At 44.4% G+C, this 27238-nt stretch overlaps 1 protein-coding gene across 7 annotated transcripts in view; it reads left to right on the top strand.

Annotated features, from left to right (window-relative positions):
- Positions 1-26441, top strand: part of SEMA3F (semaphorin 3F) — a 123428-nt gene extending 96987 nt beyond the window's left edge. For all 7 annotated transcript variants that reach the window (XM_083429394.1, XM_083429400.1, XM_083429396.1 and 4 more), the window contains 12 exons: positions 2344-2463; positions 8898-9037; positions 9921-10035; positions 12790-12859; positions 13708-13852; positions 15952-16174; positions 19220-19308; positions 19851-19892; positions 20281-20438; positions 20923-20990; positions 21784-21917; positions 22995-26441. In XM_083429394.1, coding sequence (XP_083285520.1) covers positions 2344-2463; positions 8898-9037; positions 9921-10035; positions 12790-12859; positions 13708-13852; positions 15952-16174; positions 19220-19308; positions 19851-19892; positions 20281-20438; positions 20923-20990; positions 21784-21917; positions 22995-23429 — 1739 coding nt within the window. In that variant the 3' untranslated portion in view covers positions 23430-26441. The remainder of the gene's footprint in view (positions 1-2343; positions 2464-8897; positions 9038-9920; positions 10036-12789; positions 12860-13707; positions 13853-15951; positions 16175-19219; positions 19309-19850; positions 19893-20280; positions 20439-20922; positions 20991-21783; positions 21918-22994) is intronic.
- Positions 26442-27238: the final 797 nt, after the last annotated feature.

Raw genomic sequence — 27238 nt, 5'->3', positions numbered from 1 at the left:
TAGTCAGCTATATTCTGACTTAAGCCAGCTGCAAATTTCATGCAGACCCCTCTACTTCCCTTGAGAAACCTGGTCCTTTCCATTGGTCATGCTAGAGTTACCAATGTATATTTTACTCTTCCCCCTTAATATCTGTATATAAATATATCTTTGAATGTTCTCATCTTCTTGGATTCTTATATCCTTCCCTCACCACATAGACCCACCTTTTTTCACTCAACCCCAGGTTGATTTCAAGTATGGGCATCCTCTGAACTTTGTCCTGTGTGGCCATACCATCTCCCGCAGGGCCCCTCTATCTCCAGTTCAAATGATGGCTCAAGCTCCACGGGGCGTTCCCCTATGTGAAGGGCTGGGGTTACAAAACTTCACAGCAGGGAGATAATTAGGAGTGGTATCATTGTCCTACTGACCCTGGGCCTACTACTGGCACAACAGCTGCACCACTCTCCCCTAAGAGTCGGTTCCAGTGCTGGCCAAAGTTCTTTCTTCCTGCAAATCCCCCAACCCCTTGATATGGCCTGGCTGCCTCTGATCTTGTCCAAGCATTAGTATCCATTTACATGACAAGCCCCAAACTTCTTAATTAATCTGAAAGCAGCTGCAGCACTGGCCTGAGACAGGCAGGAATTGTGCCCTTGTACCAGTGGGTTCCTGTCTGAGTGCTGGACCTGATTAGCAGCTTTGCTAATGAACTTAGGTTCATTTCTGTAAGCCTTACTAATTTCTGTATAAGAGATTCAGTGCAGCGGTAGGGAAACTATGGAAGGGCACCTAACAGTTCATATGTTGTGCATGACTAATAATCTTGATCCTTTTCTCCCCTGCCTTTGATCATTATGAGGTTTCTTCTATCAATGAAAGGTCAGAGCAACAAGAAAGTGCCCCTTCTACAGAGACCCTGCTTTCCCCTTGTCGTTTCTTTTCATTCCCACTCTCCAAGAACAATTCACACAGATTCCAAGTTTGATCTCACACTTACTACCAAATAGGATCACCATACCACCCCCCCCAAAAAAAATTCTAGCATTTAATTAATTCATCCTTAAATATATAGCCGTTCCATGCTGACAGCAGCTTCAGGCATGACCTGAATGAAGTCAGGAGACCAGGAGGTGCAGGTGCTTTGCCTTTTTCCTTTCCCCACATCTCTTAGCCAGTGTTACTCGATACAATAATTATTGTGCATGGACAAGAATTAGGAGATACAGTCCCCCTTTACTCTTTATTTCATGTTTTAATTACAAATTTCTGAATTCCCCTGAGTATTAGCACCTAAAGCATCTGAGTTAGGGCAGGGAACTTCTTTTCCTCTAACTTCTAAGTTTGTCTGTAAGAATTGTTGGTGATGCCACCAGAGTGGTATGACATGGAAAGGCTGCATGTTTCCGCAAGGGAGAAGATGGGGAAAACAGCACAGAACAGGTTAACCCTAAACTATTTAAACTATATTAGGTGTGAAGGGCAGTTGATACACCTAGGGTCAAACTAGATGAAATGCAGGAAATCTGTGATTGGCTCTCTTGAAGTTTCTTGGTGTTTGGGTGGTGGTGGTTTTTTTAAAGCAGCTGCAGGGTGGGGGTGGGGGGCTTGAATGGAATGCAGCAGTGGCACTGGGAGAGGGATTAATCCCCCCCCCCCCATACACACATGGATTTCCCAGTCTAAATCACATTTCCCCTCAAAGCTGAGAAAAAATATATATGGCTGCCTGTATACTATTTTCCCCTATCAGGCAAATAGTAGAAGTGGCTGCAGTTTAGACAAGAAAAAGGGCCTTGGTTGAATTCTCCCTCCTCTGAACACTGTGTTCAGAGGTTGTGTGTGTGTGAGAGGAAGATGGAGAGAGAAAACTCTAATCAGAGCTTTCTTATTGAGTTTGAGAATGAAAGGACTACAGAAGGAGGGGAGTTTCTCCTTTTCCTACCCATTTAAGAGTTCTGAGCAAATAAATGAATGAATGAATGTTGAGGATCTAAGAGAGATAATGGTTCCAGTTTCATAGTCTGGCAATACTGTCTGTGCCATCCATGCCCAAAATAAAACTTTGCATTCTTTTCTCACATGGAGATGTACAAACCCCTGATGCACAACTTTTTTGGGGGGTGGATGGAGGTGGGAAAAGAAGAAAGTTGAGGTGCTTGTCTTCACATCATTGTTCAAAGTACCAGGGAGTAGCTTCCCTGTTTCTGCAAGTGTCATTTAAGAAGTGAACCATTCCAGGCATTTTGTATATTTCCCCCATTCCTCTCTTTCACAGAACCAGTGGGGTGAGTGGTTGGGAATCCTGCCTCAACAAAACTCTCAATTAATTTTCTTCCCCCTATCCTCTGTTGTCCACAGATGAAGAACTCTATGCTGGTGTCTACATTGACTTCATGGGCACTGATGCCGCCATCTTCCGCACCATGGGCAAGCAGACTGCCATGAGGACTGACCAATACAACTCCCGTTGGCTAAATGGTGAGTGAAAGGGGGGCAGACTGCAGAGTTTGAAGTGCAGAGGACAAAAAGCAGGGCTGCATTCATGATCTTCGTGTCCAATGGCCATGCTACATGGTGGGAATTGTGACTTAGAGCACAGTTTCCCTCTCTTCTTTCCTCTCTCTGTTTCAGAATATTATTGTAAGAAAGAAAATGTGAAGAAAAAGAGGCTTTAGTTAAGAAAATATTATACTAGCAGGAGCGTTAACCAACAACCCCCCTCCCCTTTGCCTTCAAGTTCCTTCTGTGAGTGCACACTGTTCCATGGTGACTTCTCAAGTCTGGCTTCCTGAGGGCTTCATGCCAAGTCATACCAGCTGCCTACAATTGGTTTCTTTTATCTGTCCATATATAGCCAGCTCAGTGGGCTTTGTTGTGGATGATGGAATCTTAATTTAGCTCTCTGGACCCCCTTTCTCATCCTGGTGCCCTTTGAGTCTCCTTTGCTGTTACAGTGTCCCCATGACACCTATCATAGCCTTCTTCTGTACTCCCTTGTTTTTGGTCCTTGATACTTGATTTTGCTATCGCCTTGCCCTTGCACTGACACTTGTCCGTACTTTCTGTCTAGCTCCCAAGACACCAGGAATAGGGCTCTCCTGCCCTGTTCATGCCTTGCCAGCCTTAATAGATCTGAAATGCTCCATCTGTGTGGAACACGAAATACAGAATCTGCAAATGTTCCTACTTCATTTGGGCTTTGTAGAGCACATCACTGAAGAAGTCATTGTCTTCTATAATTTTCTTTCCATAAAGAAAAAATATGTGCTAAGTTAAGATACACTTTTATATAACGTTTGTCCAATCATCTGGTCATTTCAGGAGTGTGTTGGTATTTGACTAGTTTCTCTTTTTGCTTGATTCCTTGGCTCTGGTATCCCCCCTTTTGTGCATTCAAAAGCATTTTGCTCCTGCAATTATTTCTCTACACACAGTTAGTGGTGAAGGGCAGGTTTGTATTCTTGTCATTTCTGATAACTGATCCAGGGCATTTAATCTCCTGCCCTCTCTCCTCCAACATGCATCATGGAAAGGGATCCAATGAGAGAAGGTCTCAGCTTCCCTTTTGGTTGCACCTCCAGCTGTTGTGAAGCAGCAAAAACAGCTGAGTAAACTGGGGTTGGGAATCAAATTTAGGGAGATGTCATTTTAGTAACCTGAACAGAGCTATCTATGAAAGCAAATGCTGGATTATAAGGGTGACCATTTGCCTTCCATGGCAATTCTTTAGCAGTGATGGCTCTAGAGAAAATACCAACATATCCCCAAATTGCAGGGCTTCCAAGATATTCTTACAAAAGCTTTTAAGGCAGACAGGTGTGCTTGCAACCACATAAATCTTATAGCTCCCACCACCACCACCACAAGCAAGGGAATTCTTGGTACTAATGATGAAGGTTACTGACATTAGACTTATGAACAGCCCAGGCCCAGAGTTTTTCAAAGTATGGTACACAGCTTCTCTTGGACGGATGCATAGAGTTGTGTTCCTGACAACTTACAGGTCCAGTTACCTCAGCACACCAACGTTATGTGGGTGCAGAAATTTGGCGATAGTATGTGTATAAGAAAGCACTAGTGTATGTGTGACAGAATGTAATATGGGTGTAACTTGACCGGTAATAAGGGTGTGTCACTAGATGAAACTCACCCTGTTCTTACACAGGAGAGGCCTAGGCTTAACTATTCATAGTAGGGTTTATATTTAAGTAGAGCAGCAAGGCGTTGCACTTCTGTCAAGGCTGCCCACTGTCCACTTACTCCTGGGGTTGCCGTATTTCAAAATATAAAAACCAGGACACCCTGAAAGTTGAGTTTTTTTCTTTGTTTTTTTACAAAAATGCCAAGAAAATGTGATTTTTCAATTGACTTTCCTAAGATTCAGGACACCGCCGGCTTTCAGAGGTTCCCCCCGGGTGTCAATTCAGCATTTGAAATCCTGGTAATGTCTGGGAAAATCCAGACGCATGGCAGCCCTACTCACTCCCGACCTAGAGGATGAGGATAAGGCACTTCTGGAACAAAACTGTATGTTTCTTTACAGAGAAACTTTTAGCATTATTTTTCAGCCAAGTCTCAGGTAGACTTTTCCCACTTAAAATGGTTATCAGTGTTCTAACCTGCAACACCCACTCAGCCCCTTCTAGGATTTTACTTCCCCTCAGGGAATCAAGACCAGTTTGTTCTGCCTATCTAACCCTTCTCAGACAGTTAACCATCTGCACCTGCCCACACTGGCTTTTAATTTTTCTTTCACCGAGAGTCAAATCTCTATTTCACTGCTAAAACTGTCAGCATCTAACTTAAACTCCACACTCTCTTTCCTGATTTTCTGATGGACTCACCAGCTCTCACTGGTTGCAGGGTCACTAGGAGGCAGACCCAGGGCCTGTCCATCACAATATGAGCTGGTTGTCTGGGAAAGCAAAATGATGTGAAAGAAGCTGGGCAGGTGAGATTTCCACATGAGTGAGGGACATGTAGTGTGGGGCAGGCAGCACTTCTCTAGTACTTTTTCCCCAGTAGGAGAGAGGATGTCATCCATAAGACTGGGATTTGCCAGTTCTGCATGCTTGCGGGGTTGGAAGGCAGGACATGCTGTATTCATTTATTTACCTGGCAAGAGCCTTTCCTGCACTGTTTTAAAATGGGCATCTGTTTTTTACATTAAACGTATGTTAGAAAGCAGCATAATTGTCCCACAGCCTGCTACAAACAGTTCAAAATGAACCTCAGCACCATATAAAAAGGCTGCGCATTACATTTTGCTTGGTGTTGTTAAAGTTTAATGTTTTACTATGTTTTTATATATGCTGGAAACCGCCCAGAGTGGCTGGGGCAACCCAGTCAGATGGGAGGGGTACTACTACTAGTAGTAGTAGTACTGCTACTAAGCATTCCTCCACCGAGCTTGTGGTGGCAAATATGGGAGTTATCCCATTTCCTCCTCATAATGGCCCTGGGAAGAAATCAACAATGTGCTGTGTTGAGCTTCCATTACAGCAAGCATCTCTGCATGCCTGATGGAAGGATCCTCCTTTCCTTCCTCATGCACTGTTCTGGGGGTTATCCTGACTCCCCCAGGGCCAATTGCAGGGGAGGCAGGGGAGGGAAGCTCCACTATGCAAACAGAAGTCCTTGCACAGGGCTTCTGCTGATGGGAAGATGAATCCCACCCATTGTGTGGTAGGCTAGGCTGAGAAGAGTGACTTGCCCAAGGTCACCCAGTGAACTTCTCGGCTAATCAGGTATGTGAACGCAGGTCTTCACAACCAGCATCTATGGATCAACACAGCCGCACTTTTGGACTCTCAGGGGTGGGGTGTGTTACTCCAGTCTGTCATGATGAGGTCCTGTGCCATTGGGGGACACAGAAGAACTAGTCACTTTGGGGGGAGGGTATCATTTCATAAAAGTTGAGAAGCACTACCTGCCTCTCAGTTTTGGGATGCCATAGTAAAGCGATTTTCCCTGCCTGTGATTTCAATTGCTATTCACCCTTTTCAAGCTGAGCTGTGTAAGTAAAGAACTCTTAAACTACCTCATTTTGCATTACAAATGAGGTGATACAAGGAATAGAGCTCAGGACTCCAGCACTGTAGACTCAGAAGGCTTAGTTAATCAATCACATGGCCATGTTTCCTGCAGCAGCCTAGCAAACAGCTGCTTAACTCACTGAGCTTTATGTCAACTTCTTTTCTACACTGACATGAAGATTTGGTTCCCTAGTTTTGGCCTGTGATACAGGACAAGCCACCATCACATCCAGTAAAAGAATCTTAGTACCAAAGGCAGCAACGGATTCAGAATTCTTTTCTGAAGTTTGGATCATAACAAGCCTTAGAGTGTGAAGCATTGACTGAAGTTATTCAGAACAGCTTTTATTTGGGGCATTGAACAGAATTTCAAGAAAGTGTTAATCTATAGAAGTGGTCCTTTCCCTAGTGTTGTAGAACATTTACTGGTTTAAAACACAGACCCTACCTGATTGACACCAGTTAATTAATTTGGAAAGATTGGATAGAGAGGAGAGCCAAAGAGCTGATTTAGTACAAATCTGTATAACCACTAGGCCCATGAGTGCTTCTTGCTGACTCGTTCAACAGGTCTTCTGATCTGAACAGGTCATTTGACTCATTTGTCGTGATTCAAGGTGGCAGTGTCTGCATGCCACAATAAACCACATCAGTAGCTGCTGGCCTGCCAGGAGGAGCCATCATAGACTGAAGAAACAAGCAGCTTTTGTTCTTACAGTTATTTTTATAACTATGTAGTTTAATGTTTTTGTAAGCCACCTTGAGACTTGCTTTTCAGCTGTAAGGTGGGACTTACGTTTTAAAATAAATAAAATGGAATAATATATGCACAAGTTGAGCAAATGTTGACAGAGATGAAATGCCTAGAAGCTGTTTGATTGCGTCTTAAGTGCATTCCGTAAATCTTCATTTTCAACCTTGGCTAACACTGTTTTGTGTGACCACAAAAGGATTCCATAACTGATCAGGAAAGGTACAGCAAAATGTAAGCCCTGAACTGAACAATCAGGACTTGTTTGAGAGCGGTAGATGTATTAATCTGTTGCAGGAAAAACAACATGCCTATGGCATCTTAACTTGCAGTGTAAGCCTAAACATGTCTACTCAGAAATAAGTCCCATTGAGTTCATTGGGACTTACTTCTAGGTAGGTGTGTATAGGATTGCAGCCTTAGTTGTTGTTATACAGGTTTTCTGGGTCAGACCTTTTTTTGTCAGATGCATCAGTACGGAGACCCACAGTGAAGTAACAGTTGCATGGCACATACTACACGTGTTCAGATTTTCACTCTTCCACTCAACCAATGTCATAGTCGTGAATTTTAATGTTCAGGAGCTCCTGACACCCCTTATAGCTCATCCACAAGGAGAATCCAAAAAGTCCTATACATAATTTTCGGGGGGAAGCTATGTTGAACTCTGAGGATTACTTCTAATGGTATAGTTTCAGTTTATTAAATGCATTGAGCTTTAGCAAAAGATCTTCAGCCAGCTGAAAGGCTATCTTTTGCTTTACCAGAAATGCAGACAATCTTACAGGAAAGCAGGGACTCCATCAAAGAAAAGAAAATACGTGTATGACCTCTGCTTGATTAGTTTCCTCATACTCTGACTTCCTTTATGGTGATACACGACAAATTTGAAAGCCTCACAAACATATTGCCTCGTTCACTTGCCAGAGCAAGCAAGGTCTGTCAGTTACCCTGGTGCTCTGGCAGATGACATTGTTGCTCCTGCCCTGAAAAACGTACCAGGGGGTGTTCCCCCTCCATTATACCACTGCACCCTACCCACATTTCAGCTCTCTTTTAGGATGAGGTTGGTCCCATCAAAAATTTACATGGCAACTTTTGAAAGCAAAATCTGTGTGGGTAAACAATAATGGAAAGGAGCTTCCTGCACTCAAGTAGAAGCTGCGTCGGACATTCGGCTTCCAAAAAAACATTTGCAAACCGGAACACTTCCGGGTTTGCGACATCTGGAGCTGATTTGTTCGACAACTAAGCTGTTCAAGAACCAAGGTACCACTGTACTAGCAAATCTTGCTGTCGTTATGCTATTAAAACTTGCTCTATTCTTTGACCAACTGAGAACAGAAAACTCTTTGAATCTCTCTTTCTCCAAGCTTTGGGGAAGACTAGGTATCAGGTCAGTACCCACTATAATAGAAAAGCCTACAGAATTTTGGTTGGTAGGACAGATACCTACATTCTGTTCTCCCCACTTGAGCTGTTTGAAGGAGCCATAGTATGTCAGTGTAGAGCTCTATGAAGTAAATATGTGCTCCAAAGGGGTGGACCCAAGCCTGTGCATGGAGCCAGTCCTCACCCTATATCACTTTTCAATGAATAATTTGCTCTTGAATGAAAACAAACATCTCTCAGACAAAGCTGTGCAGGGTGTGAGACAAATTGCTGCACTTTGCTAAGTAAACAACATGTTTCAGAGTAATGTGCTAGGAGCATCTGTCAGGTGATAGGGGCTTGAGCCAATTTCCTCACCTGGCAATATTCTTTCTTCACTGCAACAATAAGATAAGTTCAAATCTTTGCCAATGCAGTACTGGAAGGGAGACATGAGGAAGAAAACACTCTAGAGATGAGGTGCTGCCTCTTCCAGTGGGGATGAATTATTGTGACTGCATGAGTGTACTGCATACATTAACCTGAGTACACATCTAAGGAACATTTTTAAGATTTGAGTTACTTAGCCCCCAAATTCAAGTATAAGCTGCTGTTAGGGTTCTTCTAATGCGGCCAGGTGACCTCCTCCATGGGCTGGTGAGGAATCACATGTAGCACAAAAGCTCTGGGTCCTGGAGTCTGGAAAGAACATTCACCCTTTCAGACCATGTTACTGTTTAAACTACTTTTTGCAGACCCAGCGTTTGTCCATGCACAGCTCATTCCAGACAGCGCAGAGAGGAATGATGACAAGCTCTATTTCTTCTTTCGAGAGAAATCTACTGATTCCCCACAGAGTCCTGTTGTCTACTCCCGCATTGGTCGCATTTGCCTGGTAGGTCATGAGGATGAATGAACATAGGTTTGGTTGAGAGTTTACTATAAATTCCATGTATTTGGCCCCTTCTCTATAATACCATTAACAAGGAGTTCCTGGCACTATCTGGGAATTTTTTGAAACCAATAAATACTGTGATTTTTAAATAGTGTAATTTGTGAATTTGCCTCCTTCACCCCCAAAACTGAGTAAAGTCATGTTTTGGTCCACCATCTTGAATCAAAATTGGCACCCAGCACTCCAAAATCAACAACAACCTCAGTAACCTTTGTGCCAAGTTTGATGATGAAATCTCAAGAGGCAGCCAAACCTATATAAAAAATGAACACAGTCACCCCGAAGTCCCATTTAATTCCACCATCTTGGTTCAAAATGGCACATGGCACCCAAGCATCAAATTAGACCCCCACTTCTGCCTCAGAAATCCTTGTGTCAAGTTTGGCAATAATATATTGAGAGGTGTCTGAATGTATAGAGAACAAATAAACAAGGTGTCAATAGAGAATGAACAGATAGACAGACAAACCGCTTTCCAAAATATATAGTAGATCACCAACATCTCTTGTGAATGGCAGAAGCCATTGTTGCTCTGAGCTCCTCCAGTGCCACTGTTTCTGCTTCCTCCTTCCTATATTGTCCTCTTTGGTATAGCTTGTGAATAGCTGGGAGTCTGGAGTAATTGGGCACTCCTTTGTGGTCATTACTCTTTGCCCTATTTCTGTTGTGTCCCACTGTACGGAAGTGTACAGAATAAAAGTTGTGTGTCTGATAGCCCAGTCCTAGCTGTGCACACTACAAACACTGATGTGGCTGCAGGCAAAAGCACTGTAGCTTTCATAACACTTTTTGTATCCCAGAACACTGCTTTCCTTTTATTTAGAATGATGATGGAGGCCACTGCTGTCTGGTGAATAAATGGAGCACATTCCTGAAAGCACGGCTCATCTGCTCTGTGCCAGGGCCTGATGGGATTGAAACACACTTTGATGAACTCCGTGAGTACAGTGAGGAATGGGACGTTTTGGGGGAAGGGGAGTATGGTAGACAGGACTCTTAAATGCTAAGTGACCTGACATCTTAATAGGGGCCTTGACTAGTGGAGGCATAGACTTTAATGATCTCCACCTAATGGCCTGTGGGCTGGGTCTACTCTCCAGAGCTCCTATCAGCTCTCCCTAAATTTTAATCAAGGTACAGTCAGAAGTTTGCACACCATTTTCACTGAATCCCCCTGCCCCGCAAATGTTAGGAATAGAAATACACTTCACAGCAACATTACACATTTCCTGTGGATTGTGTATGTTGCATGCCCATATTTCTATGTAGTGCTGTTCCTAAGCATATAATTGTGAAGCCCTGCCTGGTAAGTGATGGTAATGTTACTACAGAGCCCAAATACCCATACTGGTGATCTGTGCATCAGTCTACACTTCTGGTGGTCTGTGCAGCAGTCTGTACTTCTGGTGGTCTGTGCAGCAGTCTGTACTTCTGGTGGTCTGTGCAGCAGTCTACACTTCTGGCACCCAGGCTTCCCTGTGAAGAATAGAGTGGTCCTCAATGAATACAGAAGTTGGCCAATGTACTTGATGCTTTTTTTTTTTTTTAATCAAGAATTACCAGGGCTTATACATGTCTGCAAGTTATGCATTCTAAACTAATAGCCTACCCTCTAAACTCAGATGTGATTAAATCTGATGATACCTAAGTGGGACTAGCTCTGAAGAAACTTGACTCAAATGTAGCACTGAAAATTTCACCTACCTTACTGGGGTGCTGATGGCAAAAATCTATAACTAATAGTCTCCTGGGGCTTGACAGAACAAGGAATACAAGGTGCCCAGTATTTGACCTCCGGATCACTGTATATAGGAAAATTGCAATGTTTGTGAAGAAGGCAGTTGGTTTTTATGGCTTGAAGAGATCTTCGTAATTATCTAGTATAGTTCTCTAAGGATCTGCCACAACCCTAACATTCCTAGCAGATTTCCCATTATAATAGAAAAATATTCAGCTAATTTTCAGCGTGCCACAATCAGAGAAAATAATACCCAAGGCTCTCAAAGCCATATGCTTCTTGATATGATGCACTTGTTCGGATAAGTAAAATATTGACATTTAGCCAAAGCTGTAGGAAAACTAACAGTGGCATCTGAGCAGGTTGAAGATATTGTAAAAGGCAGTTTGGAGGAAAGCCACATGTGCTTAAATGAAAGGGCTGAGATAGAAGAAGAAAGGAAGAGGTTAAGAAACACCAATGTCTTTTTCATTAACGTTTTCTTTTGAGTAAGGGTTTGTCGGGCAGTATGCTTCAGTAAAAAGGCCCTTCAAACAAATTTTGCTTTTCTTAAAGCAAACGTTTTAAACAAAAGCAGAAAATATATCCTTGCATATTAGGCAATGCTGTAAAAGCTCATTCCAAACAAGGTTTTCAGCTTAATTTTGAAATTGTAGCTGAGGTCCATCACAAGTACTTTTGTGATGCTTCATTAACAAGCTTTCAGCAACTATCAAAAAAAGGGGAGAGAGATCCCACTGTGAAAATGCTGTGTGGAAGCCCATTCACACAAGGAGTCAGCTTGACTTGGTCTTGCTGTTTTTGGGGGTAGGAGAAAATGAAGTCATCCAACATTGGCATAGTTGAGGTTGGGGATCCCATTCTTGGCAAAGGCAGCAGACCCACCTCCTAGTAGGCTGCCATCCAGCTTTCTCTCAACACAGGCCAGACAGATGGCTGCTGGTCATTCTGCGAGCAACCCCAGCGAGGCTTTTATCACCTTTAGTGGCCTTTGATGGATTGTCTCCTACTAGAGAGCAAATTAGCACTGTCCCTTTCCCTACAATTGCTTTGCTTCCCAAAATCACTACCAGATGGTCTGTAGGATACCTTGATTTCCTGACTTCTCTTGGAGAGGGAATGAACTCCGAGCCTCACCATAGCCATTGTTCTTGCCTGAGTGAGAGTGTTCTCTTCTGCCACAGCTGGGGCTGAATTAGAAGTGACAACTATGGGACACTCTTGTGCAGGCCTTACTGTGGAATCGCAATGTGAATCTAAATGAGAAAGAAACCTGAGCACATCTCTGCCTGATATGAAAGTCGTATAAATAGGCAATTCAATCCTACTGACATGACTTACCATTCTTTTTATTAGAAAGAACAAATGTTTTTATTAGCTACTATTAAGGACATTAGTTGGAACGCACGTCATAACAAATTAACTTGACCTGGCTTAACTATGGCCACCGTCTGGCTTGACTAATGTCTGGCATAGTCAACTGTGGTCCTATATCTGCTTGACCCTGACCCAAGGTCTGGGCTGGGCCAGCTTGCCTTTCCAAGTTTCCTGATTTATTTGCCTCACTTCACTCAAGGCGAAATTAGATGTTAGAAGTTTTTTCACCTTCTTCCCAGTAGCACGGGTGAAACATAAAGTGTATAGCATGGCATCTTCATAACGTGTGTATCTGCACCTGCCTCATCTCAATGACTATAGCCAGAAAGAAAATGCCCAGCGCAATGGCATCACTCCTCATGGTGTGTTCTATTAGACGTTACCAAAAAAATGGGAGGAAAGTGACACAGCAGCAGAAGCAGACATGTGTCTTTTGTCATGCCCAATTCTGTCCTCGGTGAATTGGCTCTGTTTTGACTATCTCAAGGCAACACTGTATTCAGTTCTTATTTTCAGACCCCTGCCCCCCTCCAAAAAAACACGCCATGAGTTGCTAACTCTCTCCTTTCTCTTCAAGAGGACGTCTTCATCCAGCAGACCCAGGATGTGAAGAACCCCATAATTTATGCTGTTTTTGCTGCCTCTGGGTGAGTGCTCTGGGAACAGAATTTGGAGACCTTCCTTCCATGCCCATGCCTGTTCACGCTCACAACTATACAAGGCAAAACCCCAGATTTAACTCTGAAACAGAAAAAGTTCCAAAAGCAGACACCATTCCATCTTGTGGTGATGTGTTCCATTTCTAGCCAAGAAGGGAATGTGGTCTTAGACAGGGTCACCTTGGAATTTTCTGGCAGAGCTGGAATACAGCCCAGAAGCACTTGCTTGCCAAGCTTGGGGTTTTCCCACAAACTTAGCTATGGCAGCTGTAGTTGATGACTTGATCCCCTGGGGAAGGCAGGTGGAGTACGTACATACACACACATCAGGATCTATTTACGCCTCTGCGGGGTCAAAAGGGCGTCAGGTCCTTTGTTAAACCAGCAAGCAGCAGCAGCTTATGCCATTTTTCTCAGTGCTTGTGGTTGGAACAACTAATCCTGGAATGTTATAACTTGGGGACGTGGCCTGATAACTCTCCAGCAGCTGCTTGAGGCTGGCCCCAGAGCACCAAAATTGCATTGTCTTATCCTACCCACCCCCACCTCTTTTCTGGCTTGGTGCTCTGTGCCAGGCAGGAAATCCCTGTTTCTCTGGGGTCTATGTCATTGCACATGTTCACAAAGGTTTAAGGACATTTCAAGGGCTTGCCAGCAGCCAAGGCTGAGCAGAGATGCACAACATGTTTCCCCTTTGCAGCTGTGACAGCCAAGAGGTCAGGATGCCTGAGGATATCTGCTGAAGGCAAGGATTGAACATTGCAGCCAGCTTTTATATGTGAAGGACATAGCCACCCTTTGGACTAATACAGCTCCCCACCCCTTTCCTTGAACAGGTCTGTGTTTAAAGGATCTGCTGTGTGTGTCTACTCCATGGCTGACATCCGCATGGTCTTCAATGGGCCTTTTGCCCACAAGGAAGGCCCCAACTACCAGTGGATGCCTTACACAGGCAAAATGCCCTATCCACGTCCAGGCACAGTAAGTATGGGTGAGATCTTCAGATGATCACTTATCTCTATGGCACTGTCCCCACTCCAGTGCAAATATGTTTTTCAGCATTCAAAGCCCAGAGGTTTTGTAAATGCTTATCTGTCCTTGGGAATGTTGCATGCCATACATTCAATGTTGCAATGTCAAGATGCTTGGAAGAGTGTACATGTGAAACAGACTCTCACTTTTACATGCACCTTTGGCTAGTGAGCTTCCTGTATGGGTCAAGGAATCACATTGAGCCTTGCTCATTGGCAGTGCACAGGCTTTCCTTGGCATTTCTACTTAAAGGATGTTAAGAAGCAAGGCTGAGAAATACCTCCATCTGAGACTCTGGAGACCCGATGCCTGTTGAAGCAAAGAGTTCCAGTTTAGAAAGGCCAATGAGTCACAAAACATAATTGAATGCAGAGAAGAGCTTATTCATACAGAACAAAATTCAGTGTATTTTGAACCTATTGCTTCTTCCTCGGGGGATTTTGCATGCAATGAATATTTATTCTAAGCCAGAAAAGTTGGGCTTGGCTCCACAGTTGGTGGAACAATGGTCTGATTCTGTAGAAAGAAGCTTCAGATGTTCAGTTTTAAATGAATGCATGTAAGGTAATATTTGTCATTTAATAATAATTCAGAAAAAAACATACTTATTGAATGGTAGGCCTGGGGAGGAACCATAGATTGGTGGCAGAGCACATGCAGAAGGGCCAAGCTGGGATCCTTTGTATTGCCAGCTAAAAGGATTTCTGGCTAGCAGGACTAGAGTGTACAACTGCCAGAGGCCTTGGAGGACCACAGCCAACCAGTATATGCCATACTGTGCTGGCTTGTCCAGTGGCATTAACACAATATGTACACGAGCACTTCCTCTTCTGCACTGTTGGAGGTTGCAGTGAAGGAATTGCTGGTGAGAAGTCGTAGGCTTCTCTTCTTGTTTAACACTGTCTCTCCCTATCCCAACATTCCCCTCCTCATTCCTCCTGCTCTGATTCCCTCTCCCTCTCCATCCCTGCACTGTTCTGCCTTCCTTGTTCTCCTCCAGCCTCCTTTGGTATCCATATCCTTTGGTGCACTGCAGCCAACAGCTTTTCAGCCCCACTCACTGCTTGACATTTGGCCACGGTGTGGGAGGCTGATTAGTGTTTCCTCTCCAGGTTGGTGGTCTCTGGACTCATTTGCTGGCATCCCTTCCTTGTTGGCAAAATACCCACAAATAAGGAGAACTCATTGCTTCATTTTACTGGCCGGGAGAATTCAGCTCTCTGGTCTCTTTTGCTCAGGGCCAAAAAGAGCCAGATACAGCCTTGGCCGTACAGATACAGCTATGGAGAGGCCTCCAAAAACACAAAGCTCAGGCTGTGTTTGGCTATCACTGCTCAGCAGCTGGGTCATATAGGATTCAGAGGTTTGTGTGAGCATTACTAAAAACACCGAGGAATAATGTCCCTTTCAGCAAAAGTAACAGACTTTCAAAAGTGTATCCCTCAGTCCTAGAAAACATCCAAGGGGTACCGTATTGAGCTGCATGTTAAAGAAACTGAAGTCATCTTGGGTGAGATGTTCACAGAGTGGAGATCTTACAATCCAATTCTGTATACTGGGCAACCCTGGTTCCATCCAAAGACTCATTATCTGCCACCCAAACAAGATAAAAGTGGAAGGCTGTTTAAGTGCCTCTTCTCCACAGAATGAAAAGCAACATAGGCACTGACAGGGACGTCTCCTGATGCACCCCAGCAGCCAACTCCCATACTCACATGAGAGAGAATCCAGCTGTGAAAAGCAGCCTTAAGACATTTTTTTGAGGCTGCAGCCTTCACATGGGTTGGCCACTTGAGAACAGAATGCTGGACTAGGTGGGCCACTGGCCAGAACCAGCAGGGCTGCTCTTATATTTATTGGGGTGGCCCTTGGGATCAAGTTCTATTGGGAGGCTGATGGGAAGCACCTGTGGGCTAGACTGCGTTTGCAGACAGTAAGTTATTCCTGTTTTGTAGCATGGGCATATAAGAGCAATTCATGCATTGGTAGGGTGGTTGACTGCAACATATATCACAATTTGACTCTGTATTTCTCCCTTGGGTTTTCAGTGCCCAGGAGGGACGTTCACACCCTTGATGAAGTCAACCAAGGACTACCCAGATGAGGTCATCAACTTTATGCGCACTCATCCCATGATGTACAATGGCGTGTACCCCATACACCGCCAGCCACTAGTGGTGAGGACCAACGTCAACTACAAGTTCACAACTATTGCCGTGGACCAGGTGGATGCAGCTGACGGGCGCTATGAGGTGCTTTTCCTGGGCACAGGTACCCACTGATGTGCACTGAAGAGAATACACAAACACCTCCCACCCACCAACATTCCCCTAGCCTGGACAAATAGCACTTGGGTTGGTTCGCTGGGGCAACCACCTGGGACTAGCTTTCTAGGGATATTCAGCTCTGATAAGATTTCACAGCAAGTTGGAAGGTAATGATGGGAACTGGAGAGTCCAGCTTTCAGTGTTCCATTCACATGAGATACGGTTTCAGGAGTGCAGGAGCACATTTGGAATTCCTTTTGGTGCAAGATCTATGCCAAGAGGAGAAATAGGGATTCAGGTCACATTCCAGAACCAAAATTGATTCCTCTTTTCCTATTAATTGGTGCCTACAGACCCATTCCAGATGCAAGGACCAGGTGGTCTCTTGGTACTGAGCAAATATAAAACTCTTCTGAGCACCTGTGATGTGGAACATATAAGAACTCCCTTGTCATAGACTGTCATCTAGTCCAGCCTCTTGTTTTCAACAATAGCCAGCCAGAAGCTCCACCTTGCCTTTATATCTCTAAGCAAATAAGTGGAAGAGAACCTTTTTTCTTTTAGTAGAATCAGCATTCACCCCCCGCCCCCAGCCTTGAGAACAGATGGACTCCTCACAAGGTAACATTGATTCATGCAGCGCATAGTTTTAACTATGCAGCTTGCTCCTGCAGGAGGCAGTGATGGCCACCATCAAGGATGGATTTAAAAGAGAGACAGATTCATGCAGGATAGGCCTGTTAATGGCTACTAGCCAGGATGAAGATTACGCTGTGTCTCCATGGCTGGAGGCGATATGTTTCTGAATACTAGTTGCTAGAAACTGCAGGAGGGGAGAGTGCTCTTGTGCTCAGGTTGTGCTTGCAGGTTTTCTGCAGACACCTGGCTGGCTGCTGTGAGAACAGGATGCTGGACTAGATGGGCCATAGGTCTGATGCAGCAGGCTCTCCTTATGTTCTTATGACTCCAGTTCCCACAGGAGGAAGCCATTGTAGGTAACCCAGACACAGCTGCACTCTTTTCTGCTTCTGTGCAAACTTACTCCATTGAATTGGAATACAGTAGGATTATTGGTTGAGTAGTTTGAACAAAGAGGCATACAGATTAGATGAAGTGATGTGTAACAGTAGAAAAACTAACACAGGGAGGAGAACATGCCTAGCCAACTAATGGTGATAGAAAGCATCTGCACTAGGTCCAGTCTGCTGGAGGCGAGTTACTTGTCTCCCAGCAGGCCAAGGGAGCACAGCCAGCACTCAAAGCAGGTGGTCAGGAATGCTAACGACCCAGAAAGTTCTCATTAGCTGGTAAATGCTGTGTCTCTGCACAGCTGTTTCATGGCCTACCAAGTTAGCTGTTCAGCACCCAGGCAGCTGTGCACAGTGCTGCCGCCACCTGTTATTGCCTATAGGGAGTTTCCTCTTTCTTTCTGGTCACAGGTGTAACAAATCTCTAGGTCTTGGTTGCTTCCTGTTGCATAAAGAAGCAGATAAATTTGTGTGATCACAGGAATTTGTGCAGCATTCAGTTCAAGTTGTAAACAGGGGAGTGACGTGGTGGCCTGGGCAATAGGTGCCTATTTTCATTTTCCTCTCCATCCACATGAACTGGTATTTTACAAAACTGCATGCTCACCATTCCAAAAAAGGTAGTCATGAGCTTTTCGGGGAGCAATTTAGAAAGAGCAGAAAGGAATGGTTTGCCATTCTGTGTTTCAGAGGACATACATTTATTCCTCAGAAGCGCCTATAACTCTGGAGATAGACGAAGATAGACACCCCCACACACACCCTAAACTTTATTCATGTGCAAGTGCAGGACTCTGAACCTTGCTATAAATCTCTTCTTGCCCTCCCCACACAGTGAAATCTATACACAGGCACACTTGTCTCAGAACCTAAAATGGCACCTGTGCCTCTAACGTAGGGTTGCCATATTTATAGAAGTAAAATTCAAGACACAAAAGTTGTTCAGTTTTTTTAAGGAAAATCCCCTTGGACACTGTTTTCGCTGGTTAAATCCTGGACATATCCAGGGAATTTCAGACATATGGCAACCCTCTCTAATGTGAAATGCATCATGCCCTGAAGCACTGTCATACACCCACTCTCAAATCCAAACTGGATAGGGCTATGCTTCAGAGAGGTGCTGGCTTGGTCTCTATAAAGTTCATGGGTTTATACTACTGGCCATGACACCGTGATTGATACATTAGAGGCTAAAAAAGTACACAGACAGCACATAAGAGGTTCAAAGAGAGAGAGAAGTTTTAGGTAATAATTGAAAGAAATGTCGTTTATAACATAAATTAAGCAAATTTTTAGATTTCATTCAGGGGGTTTTAAATGCTTATTTTCTTTGGGTGGTATCTGACAGGAGTTAATTAAATGCCATGCTTTTGCTGCAATACTGTTCCCAACTGGGTGCAACACTCATCCTAAGATGGATAAGACATATGGATAAAGCATATGCCTTTCACACTATTTTTATACACCAGGTGGTCCTGAGGTTTCCATGTAGTTGTTTTCATTTCCCATTTCTGACAGTACTGAGTTTGTTATGCTCACACTACTATAGACGGAAAATACATTTACACTAGCATCTTTCCTTTAACTTCATCACTTCAGTTTCCCCTCTTATGTGTTTATATGTTATGCTTCTTATGTTTCCTCCCCATGCACACACACTCCTCTTAGGACTGTGGGTTGGGGAATTATAAAATATTAATGTGGAGTATGCATACAACAAACAGTTGTAGATTCTTACAAAGCATAGGACTTTTTCAGTGGTGGCCCCATCACTACAGAAGTCTTCCCCAAGGAGGTTCATCCAACCATTTCTGTTATAGAGAACTTTTGCAGTAGAAGCATAAGACCTGGGCCATACACTCTCACAGGAGCAAGCCACCATCATTTCATAGATCCTGTTTCAAGAGTATCCACAACGTTGATACTAGCATTTCAACATCATGATGCGTACCAGAAAAAGGAGAAGGAGCAAAGACCCAAATGTTGCTAATTAGCCTCTGTGTGCTTCCCTTATATTGCAGATCGTGGCACTGTCCAGAAAGTAATAGTCCTGCCCAAAGATGACATGGAAACAGAAGAACTGATGCTTGAAGAGGTGGAAGTGTTCAAGGTAATTCACTGCACAGCCTACGAAAGACATGATCACTTGCTGTTCATGAAGCACATGGCTTGGGAATGGGTGTGGTGTAGTAGTGAAGAGTGTGAGCAGTGAAGTTCCTTGTTCATACTGTATTTCACTCTCAGCTGCAGAACATGTATGTGGTGTTAGGCTGACCAATATTCTCTGAGGCTCAGCCCTGCCAGATGCAGTACAAAGCTAATAATTCTGGGCTCCTTTGAAAGGAAGGGTGGGATAGGAGTTCAATAATATGAAATAAATAAATACCTTCCTGTAGTGTTGCAAGGATTGTTAGGATAAAATACATCTACCTATATGCTGAGAATTAATTGAAGATGGTGATAGAATTGCTCTCACGGGATTGTCACATCACCCCACCTCCTCAGATGAAAGTGTTTTGTCTTGTAAAACGGTGTTGTCCACTGTGATTCTTAAGTCTTTCCTTTGTGTTCTCTTTAAACTACTCCAAAGACCTTGGGAGGGCAGCCACCCTCTTAGACCAGATTCATTGCCGTAATTTGGTTTCCTCATAGGTTCCAGCTCCCATCAGGACGATGACCATATCTTCCAAAAGGGTGAGTATATCTAAATGAAGGTTGAAGTATGTCTGCTTATTGGGCTAGATACTAGGCCAGAAATAGCCATGGCTCAGGAAACAAAAGAGTATTCTCTGTCTGCTTGTCACTGGTACCATCTTTGCAGAACACGGAGCAATGTGGCGTTCCTTCCATTCTAGTCATTCTCCCATTTCCCTTGAGTATCTGCTGCTACAAGGAGCTCACTCTAGAGGCTGGGAGGTGGGTTGGAATGCAGAGCTGTTCTGAATGGTTGCACTTGGGAGGCTTTTCTGTCCACACTTCCTCAAGAAATCATATCCCTCACTCCATTCCCACCTCCAGTACACTGTGGGGGCAGAATTACCTATCCTCTCATTGACATCTGGTTGTCACTCTTACCCAACAGCAACAGCTATACGTGTCCTCAGCCATTGGCCTAACACACCTGGCTCTTCACCGCTGTGATGTGTATGGAGAAGCCTGCGCTGACTGCTGCCTGGCCAGGGACCCCTATTGTGCCTGGGATGGGAAGTCCTGCTCTCGCTATTCTGCTTCCTCCAAGAGGTACTGTGTGGCAGAGAGGATGGAAGGGACTGGAGTTCCACTGTTGTTTGTTGGGAATGCCCTGTAAAGGGACTTCAAAGAATGACTGTGGGGTCATTGTTCAAAGCAGGTTATTTTCATGAGTTCTGGGAGTGCCTTACCGGGAATATTCTAGGAAACTAGTTCTATTGCTATAAAGTGGAATTCAGAGGTGGGCTAAGGAAGGTTTACATCATACAGTCCTAGGAGAAATGCAGGAAAACGTTCTTTTGAATGAATTCTAGGCAGTGCATCTGGGTAATGCTAAAGAGTATGATTGCTCCAAAACATGAAATGGATCTTGGGCAGGAATTTGAATCTTCCGTAGTTGGCTCAGAATTAATCTAGGATTCACTGGACAAGGGCTGGCCAGAAAGAGAAAAGGATTATGAATGGCTCATCATCTTGCTCCTTGGAAGGACCAAAATTCCAACCACTCACCTGGTTGCTTCTTTCCTTATCACAGGCGGAGCAGGCGTCAGGATGTCCGGCATGGCAACCCCATCCGTCAGTGTAGAGGCTACAATTCTAATGGTGAGTGTCATACTCACCCACTGCATGGGAGGATCAGAAGTAGCATTCTCCTTGGTCTCATGGTCCCTACTCACCTCTCTGCCCCCACAAAAAAAGTGTAGTGAGGGTGTTGAGATGGAAGGTCTGCTTTAAAAAAAAACCTGGCTGCCCTTCACACCATGATTTTTGATCAGCAGAGTAGGTGAACAAACTGGTACACAATGTGGTGCAGAATATGGACTTCCTTGGCACATAGAGTAGCCATGGTTTGGATGGAAGAGGAGGGGCCATTTCTTCACTGGGTAGGTGGGTGGGTGTCCCTGGGCACATGAAGGGGCATGATTGAAGAATTAGGATAAGTACTATTGTACCTCTTTGTTATCATAGAATTGTAGAGCTGGAAGGGACCCCAATGGTCATCTGGTCCAACCCCTGCAATGCAGGAATCTCAACTAAAGCATCCATGACAGATGGCCATCCAATCGCCAATCTCTGCTTATAAACCTCCAAGGAAGGAGAGTCCACAAGGGAGACTGTTCCACTTTAGTTCATTTCTTACATAAGTCATCCAAGTCAGTCACATATCTCAATCACATGGTCAGTCTGCACCCAGAACTGGAACCTGAATGGTCCACATGCTGAATGATGGATGGCAGATTAGCCAAGTGTGGCTATATAAACTTGGCAGTAATGAGACTAGCCTCCTTCTGGCAAAGGAGTAGGAGCTTCTTGGAATATATTTCGTCAGGGAATGCATTAGTTGAAATGCGACCCTTGGCAAATCATAATCTTGTATCTATGTATCCACCTCCAGCCAGCAAGAACACTGTAGAGGCTGTCCAGTATGGAGTGGAGGGAAGCACAGCCTTTCTGGAGTGCCAGCCTCGCTCCCCTCAGGCCACCATCAAATGGCTGCTCCAGAAGGACAACAGTGACCGAAGGAAAGAGGTACAAACAGGCAGACCTGAATTTCCAGAATGGAATTTGGAGGGAAAGGAGGGAATGTAGGCCAGAGGGAAGTTAGCATGAAAGTTAGTGGCTTAGCGAGGAGGAGTAACTTGCCTTTTGTTTCCACCGTAAGTTTTAATAAGTAGTAAGACTATCTCTATTTTCCAAGTGGGATTCAGTCAAAAACTGACAGCTTCAGATAGCACAATTAGAATCGATTTGGTACCTATGCACATCAAACCTGCTCGCAAAAAGCACATAGACCTTTTGCAGTAAGGAAAGCGACTTGAAAATAGACTGGATAGTGTGGGATAACAATTGCTTGATGAAACTTATATAAGCTCCTTGCAAACAAATCAGAATGAATGTTCAAATAAGCTGCAGACAATGCACAAAGAAATCAGGATGATTCCTCAATAAGCAGGTCATCTGGAAGTGACAGAGAGCTGAGTTGGCCAATCTTTTGTTCTATTTTCATCATGTTAAAAACACTTGTTTCTCGGTCTGCTTTCAACCACCTTGCTGACATTTCATCTATTTTTCATCCGCATCCTGGATACTAGAAGGATCTCTGTGCAGAAGCTTACAAAATAGGTTTTTTAAAGCTCTGAGGAACTGTGGCGCCTGAGCAAGGCCACTGGAAACAGCCCAGGGAAACACCCATGCCTGTGCTATCTCTGAGCTTATATGACCAAGCTCTTGAAAGCTCCCTGACCCATTTGAGCTAAAGCTAGAGTTTGTTGATTTACTTTCTGTAAGTCCTTCCTACTCAGCCCATCTGATTGGTAGCAGCCCCAAACCTGCTTCTATCCAGCCAATAGTTCCATCTGAGCTCCTGAGAAAAAGGATGGGAAGCTGGATCGTTCATCATGCTTTGCTGTTTGCCAGGACTCAGAAGTCTAGGAATTGCAGAACAGGAAATAATGAGAACTAAGAAGCTAGGAGGATGAGGGCCAGAAAGCACTCAGGCAATGAATATGCGGCTTGTTTTCCACCCACAGTGTGATCTAATGTATCTCTGCCCAGCAACTCCCAACTGTGCTAACAATGCCTCCTCGATGTGTTTCTTTCCATTAGCTGCGCACTGAAGGAAGGGTGCTGAGGACAGAGCAGGGGCTGCTGTTGCGGTCCTTGCAGCTCTCGGATGGGGGCCTCTATTCCTGCACAGCCACAGAGAACAACTTCAAGCACACGGTGGCCAAAGTGCAGCTGCATGTACTGAGCAGTGAAACGGTCCATGCTGTGCTCTTCCAGTCAGAGGCCCCTGCCCCTTCTGCAGCAGCCATGCGAGCCGGCCTGCCAGGCACTTTCAGCTCCCATTACCATGACCTGGTGCAGCTGCTCACCCAGCCTGAGATGGGACTCATCAACCAGTACTGCCAGGGCTATTGGCGGCACGTGGCCTCCAACCATAAGGAGACTCTGGCTGGTCTGAAAGCCAAGGAGCTGCATGATCAGAAAAAGCCTCGAAACCGCAGGAACCACCAGCCAGAGATGGATCAGCACACATGAAACTTGACAAGGGACTATGAAATGACAGTGCTATATTTCCCCCCTCCATTTTAATATTAAAATATCTATAAATATATATATAAATATATATATATACACACACACACACAAAAACACGCCCTGCTCCCCCTCAAGACAATATTTATTTGTAGGTTGTACATAATATGTGGGTGATGCAGTCTCACCTCAGTGTGACAGCAAGGAGTTTGGAGGTGTCCCGCTGGCAGCTTGCTCTTCCTTTCCCCTTTTATCTGCGGTACTGTAAAATAGCTGACACTCTGGAGGATCTCAGTGGGACACGGCAGTCTTGTGTGGAATCTGTGGGTCCAGAATGTTGGAGCAGAAGCCTTCAAGACTGGATCATCATGGGAATGTTGTGCTACTGTCACTGAAAACATTTCTACCTGGTTAAAAAGGAGAGGAAAATGTCTGTTGTCAGACACTAAGCATACCTACCCTGAAGTGTATAAAAGCCTCTGCTACACCTACAAAGACTTGAGCACTTTCTTCTCCTCTGTACATTTCTCTGCCTCAAAGCATATTCTGGCAGGACACTCTTGCGTGTAAAGTACAATGGAGGCTTCATGTCTTGAGGAGCCTGAATCATTTAAGGCAGGAGGAAGTGCTTCACCGAGGGATGTCCATGCATGGTTCCATGCGGTGCTCCTACTGCTTTCAGAAGAAAGTTAATCCCACCAATAGGAACAATGTTATGATTTGATCATGATTCAGCTTGTGCTGTTTGGCTGATGATCTGCAAGAGATATTGTCTGTGAAAGTTGTGGTACAACCAAAAGAGCTGTTGGGAAGGTGGATATGGCTATTCTCATAGCCACCTGGCTTTTCTGAGCTAGTTTACTTGATGGATGTGAAGACCTCATCCAAGTGGGCTATGCCAGGGAGACGTAATGTATATATGAACCAAAGCTACTCTCCCATAGTGCATGTGTCAGAGACTTCCGAGGCCAAAGACAGCATGGGATTGGAGTTGGCAGAGAGGGTTAGGCATCAGCTGGATAGCCATCAGGACACCGGGCTTCTGCTCAGCTGGCCAGTGCAAGCATCCAACCTGGTTATTTATTATTATTTAAATAATATTAATTTGCCCGCTAGGAATTCAGTTCCTCAGTTTAATAATGCCAGTCTACCCAGCCACACAATGTGGAAGTTGGAAAGTCTGGTCCTGAGTATTCCCATCAGGATTCCTGTGGAATTGCCATCAGTCCACATGAGCAACTTCAATTTGCTGCAGGTTGGGTGGAGCATCCTTTGCAAAAAGAGAGGAACGTCGAACTAAGAGTGATCTTTCTGCTTAATTTCAAGATGGATTCCACATATCATGGCTAAGTAAGGACTAGTAAACATTCAGTGCATGCAGTATCCCCCATGACAGAGATCATTACCTACCTACCTCCCACCATTTTGTTCTGAGATAAACAATGGTGAGCATAGAACAGCAGTAGTAATAACACTGCTCAAAAATGAAGAAGGCAATTGTATTACTAAGATGGGCTTCAGGATTTATGGATGTAATTGGGAATGTGACCAATAATTGTTCTAGGAATTAATCCCATGTAAAAAACAAAACAAAAAACAAAAAAAACAGAAGGAGAGGTTGAGTCTTCCATCAGGGCAAGGATTTCTGCATGTGCAATGAAGCATTCTCTCCCTCTCGCTCCCCCTCCCCTAAATCTGTTCTAGGAACTCCCCCAGCCCTCTCGAACAGATTTGAGGAAGGCATGGGGCAGACACAGGGGAAGGAGAAGAGGGAAAGTCCTGTTGCATACACAGAAATCCTTGTGGGGATAGGATACGGTAGTTGAGTACCAACCAGAGCCAGGGGACAATGAGAGAACTGAGAACCACAGGAAAAAAATGGAATCCACAGGAGGGGTGCGGGCAGGGCAGAGTTCTGTGCATAGATAATATAACTTGGGCACCTTGGGAATTCATTAATATGATCTGGCATGCAGAGAAGATGAATATGATAAAAGATATAATCAGGTCTTGACCTGAACCAGACTTGGTCAACCCATGAACCTATTTTGAAAGCCAGAAATATGAAAGGGAAGAACAGAGTATCTCTGAGCATGGGCAGAATGCAGGTTCCTCACCACTGAGTATCTATGCCCAGAATTGGAGAGGGCTCCTGGGTCAAAGGGTGACTGAGAAAGGCTTGAGCCCACCTCAGCTTGTCTGGTTATAACAAAATCTATTGAATGACCTTTTTCTGCCTCCCCCTTCATTTTTTTAAAGGGATTGGCATTTCCTAAATGTGTGACTGTGCCTTCCACCTTAAGTTTTACTGTTGCAGAGGGTTTAGTTCTCTTGTTTCTTGGGTGCCTCTTTCAGACTGGTGTGGTTATGGCTTTTAGGTTCAATGCCTCCAAAGATTTAGAATCAAATTCTGAGTTTGGCTTAATCCACATCACTAAATGCCTGTGGAATTACACCGATTTACATCTGTTAGATATCAGCACTAGGATCTCCCATTGTAGTGACCTGTTCGCTGATGCAAGGAACAGGTCTGCTCTGCCACAGGGATTGCAGTCATGGAGGGTAGCAAATAACATGCCCAAGACTGTTGTGTCACTCTACATTTGTGCTAGGATGGAAGGTAGGTTATTTCTTGGACTTCTCACTTCTGTCTGCAGAGTAGAGGACAGTCTCGATGGAGTAGACCAGAAGCCTGCACTGTGTTTCCTCTGGTCTCTGGTGCTGTACCTCCTGCTGTTAACAAAGAGAGCTCACCATTCACCTGAGCCTAAGCCCACTTCATTTGTACACACAAAATCCTTGCAGGCACACCCCCTTTCCCTTGCAATCTGAGTGATGCGCGTGTACTTTCTCTTGTAAATAGTTGTAAATCAAAAATGTAACAAAAACTGGGGATCTGGAGATTTTGATTAGTAGCTCCTTGTGATGAATTCAAGCACAGAGCCATTTCGCACCTGTAATGTGAAATTCCTGTGGATAGAACAAGCTAATAAACACTGGCTTTGTTTTTGAAAACTCAAAGACTCCTTCACCTTGACTCACACTCTTCAGGATGCCCTCATTTCCCTCCTGAAGTGATGGACTCTTTTTTACATTCCACTGGTTCAGCTTCAGATTGCAACCGCTTCTATGGATTGCTCAATGTATTTATTCCAATACAGAAGTGGCATAAAAATAACACATACATTCCCCATCTCCATATCCCAGTGCCCACCAATCTGGAATTGTGCTGGAAGCAATACCCATATGCCACTCACAGTTGGAGGCAGCCAGTTTGCACAGATCGAGCTGGGGTATCTCCACCTCATCATGACCCCAACATGCCAGAAATGGAAAGAACTAGGCAGCACCCAAGTCCTGAGCAAGAGTGTGTGTCAAGTCCTGAGGCAGAGAAGAGTTAGCAATATACAGTACTCAAGGTCCTCTTTGTGTTCTGAAGTCAGGTTGCTTTGTGTGTCTATTTCCCATCACCACAGTTCTTCATTGGGAACTTGATACGTGTGCATAACCTACTCAAAATATTACTAAAATTGGCAGTAGCAAAAGAAAACATTTAACTTTTACATATCTGGATTGGCCTGCACAAACAAAAATATTTAAAGCAGGTGCAGAAAAGCATATTGCAAAGGCGCTTGATTGATGTCAGTAGACAGGGAGCTCCAAAATGTAGTGACTCACTAAAAGATTGATTCTCCTATTACAGGTGCCCTACCAGTAGATCTCTCTCTGTGGGCTTCTATAAAGGTGGTGGTGTGCTGTGACTAGAGCGCTAGGTTAAGACCATATCCTCGGCTCTTTTGCAGGATTTTCCC

This window comes from Podarcis tiliguerta, assembly GCF_965153285.1.
Source record: "Podarcis tiliguerta genome assembly, chromosome: 2".
In the NCBI taxonomy this organism is placed as follows: Eukaryota; Metazoa; Chordata; class Lepidosauria; order Squamata; family Lacertidae; genus Podarcis; species Podarcis tiliguerta.
The sequence above is the reverse complement of the archived record's forward strand: the minus strand, read 5'-3'. Positions and strand labels throughout refer to the sequence as shown.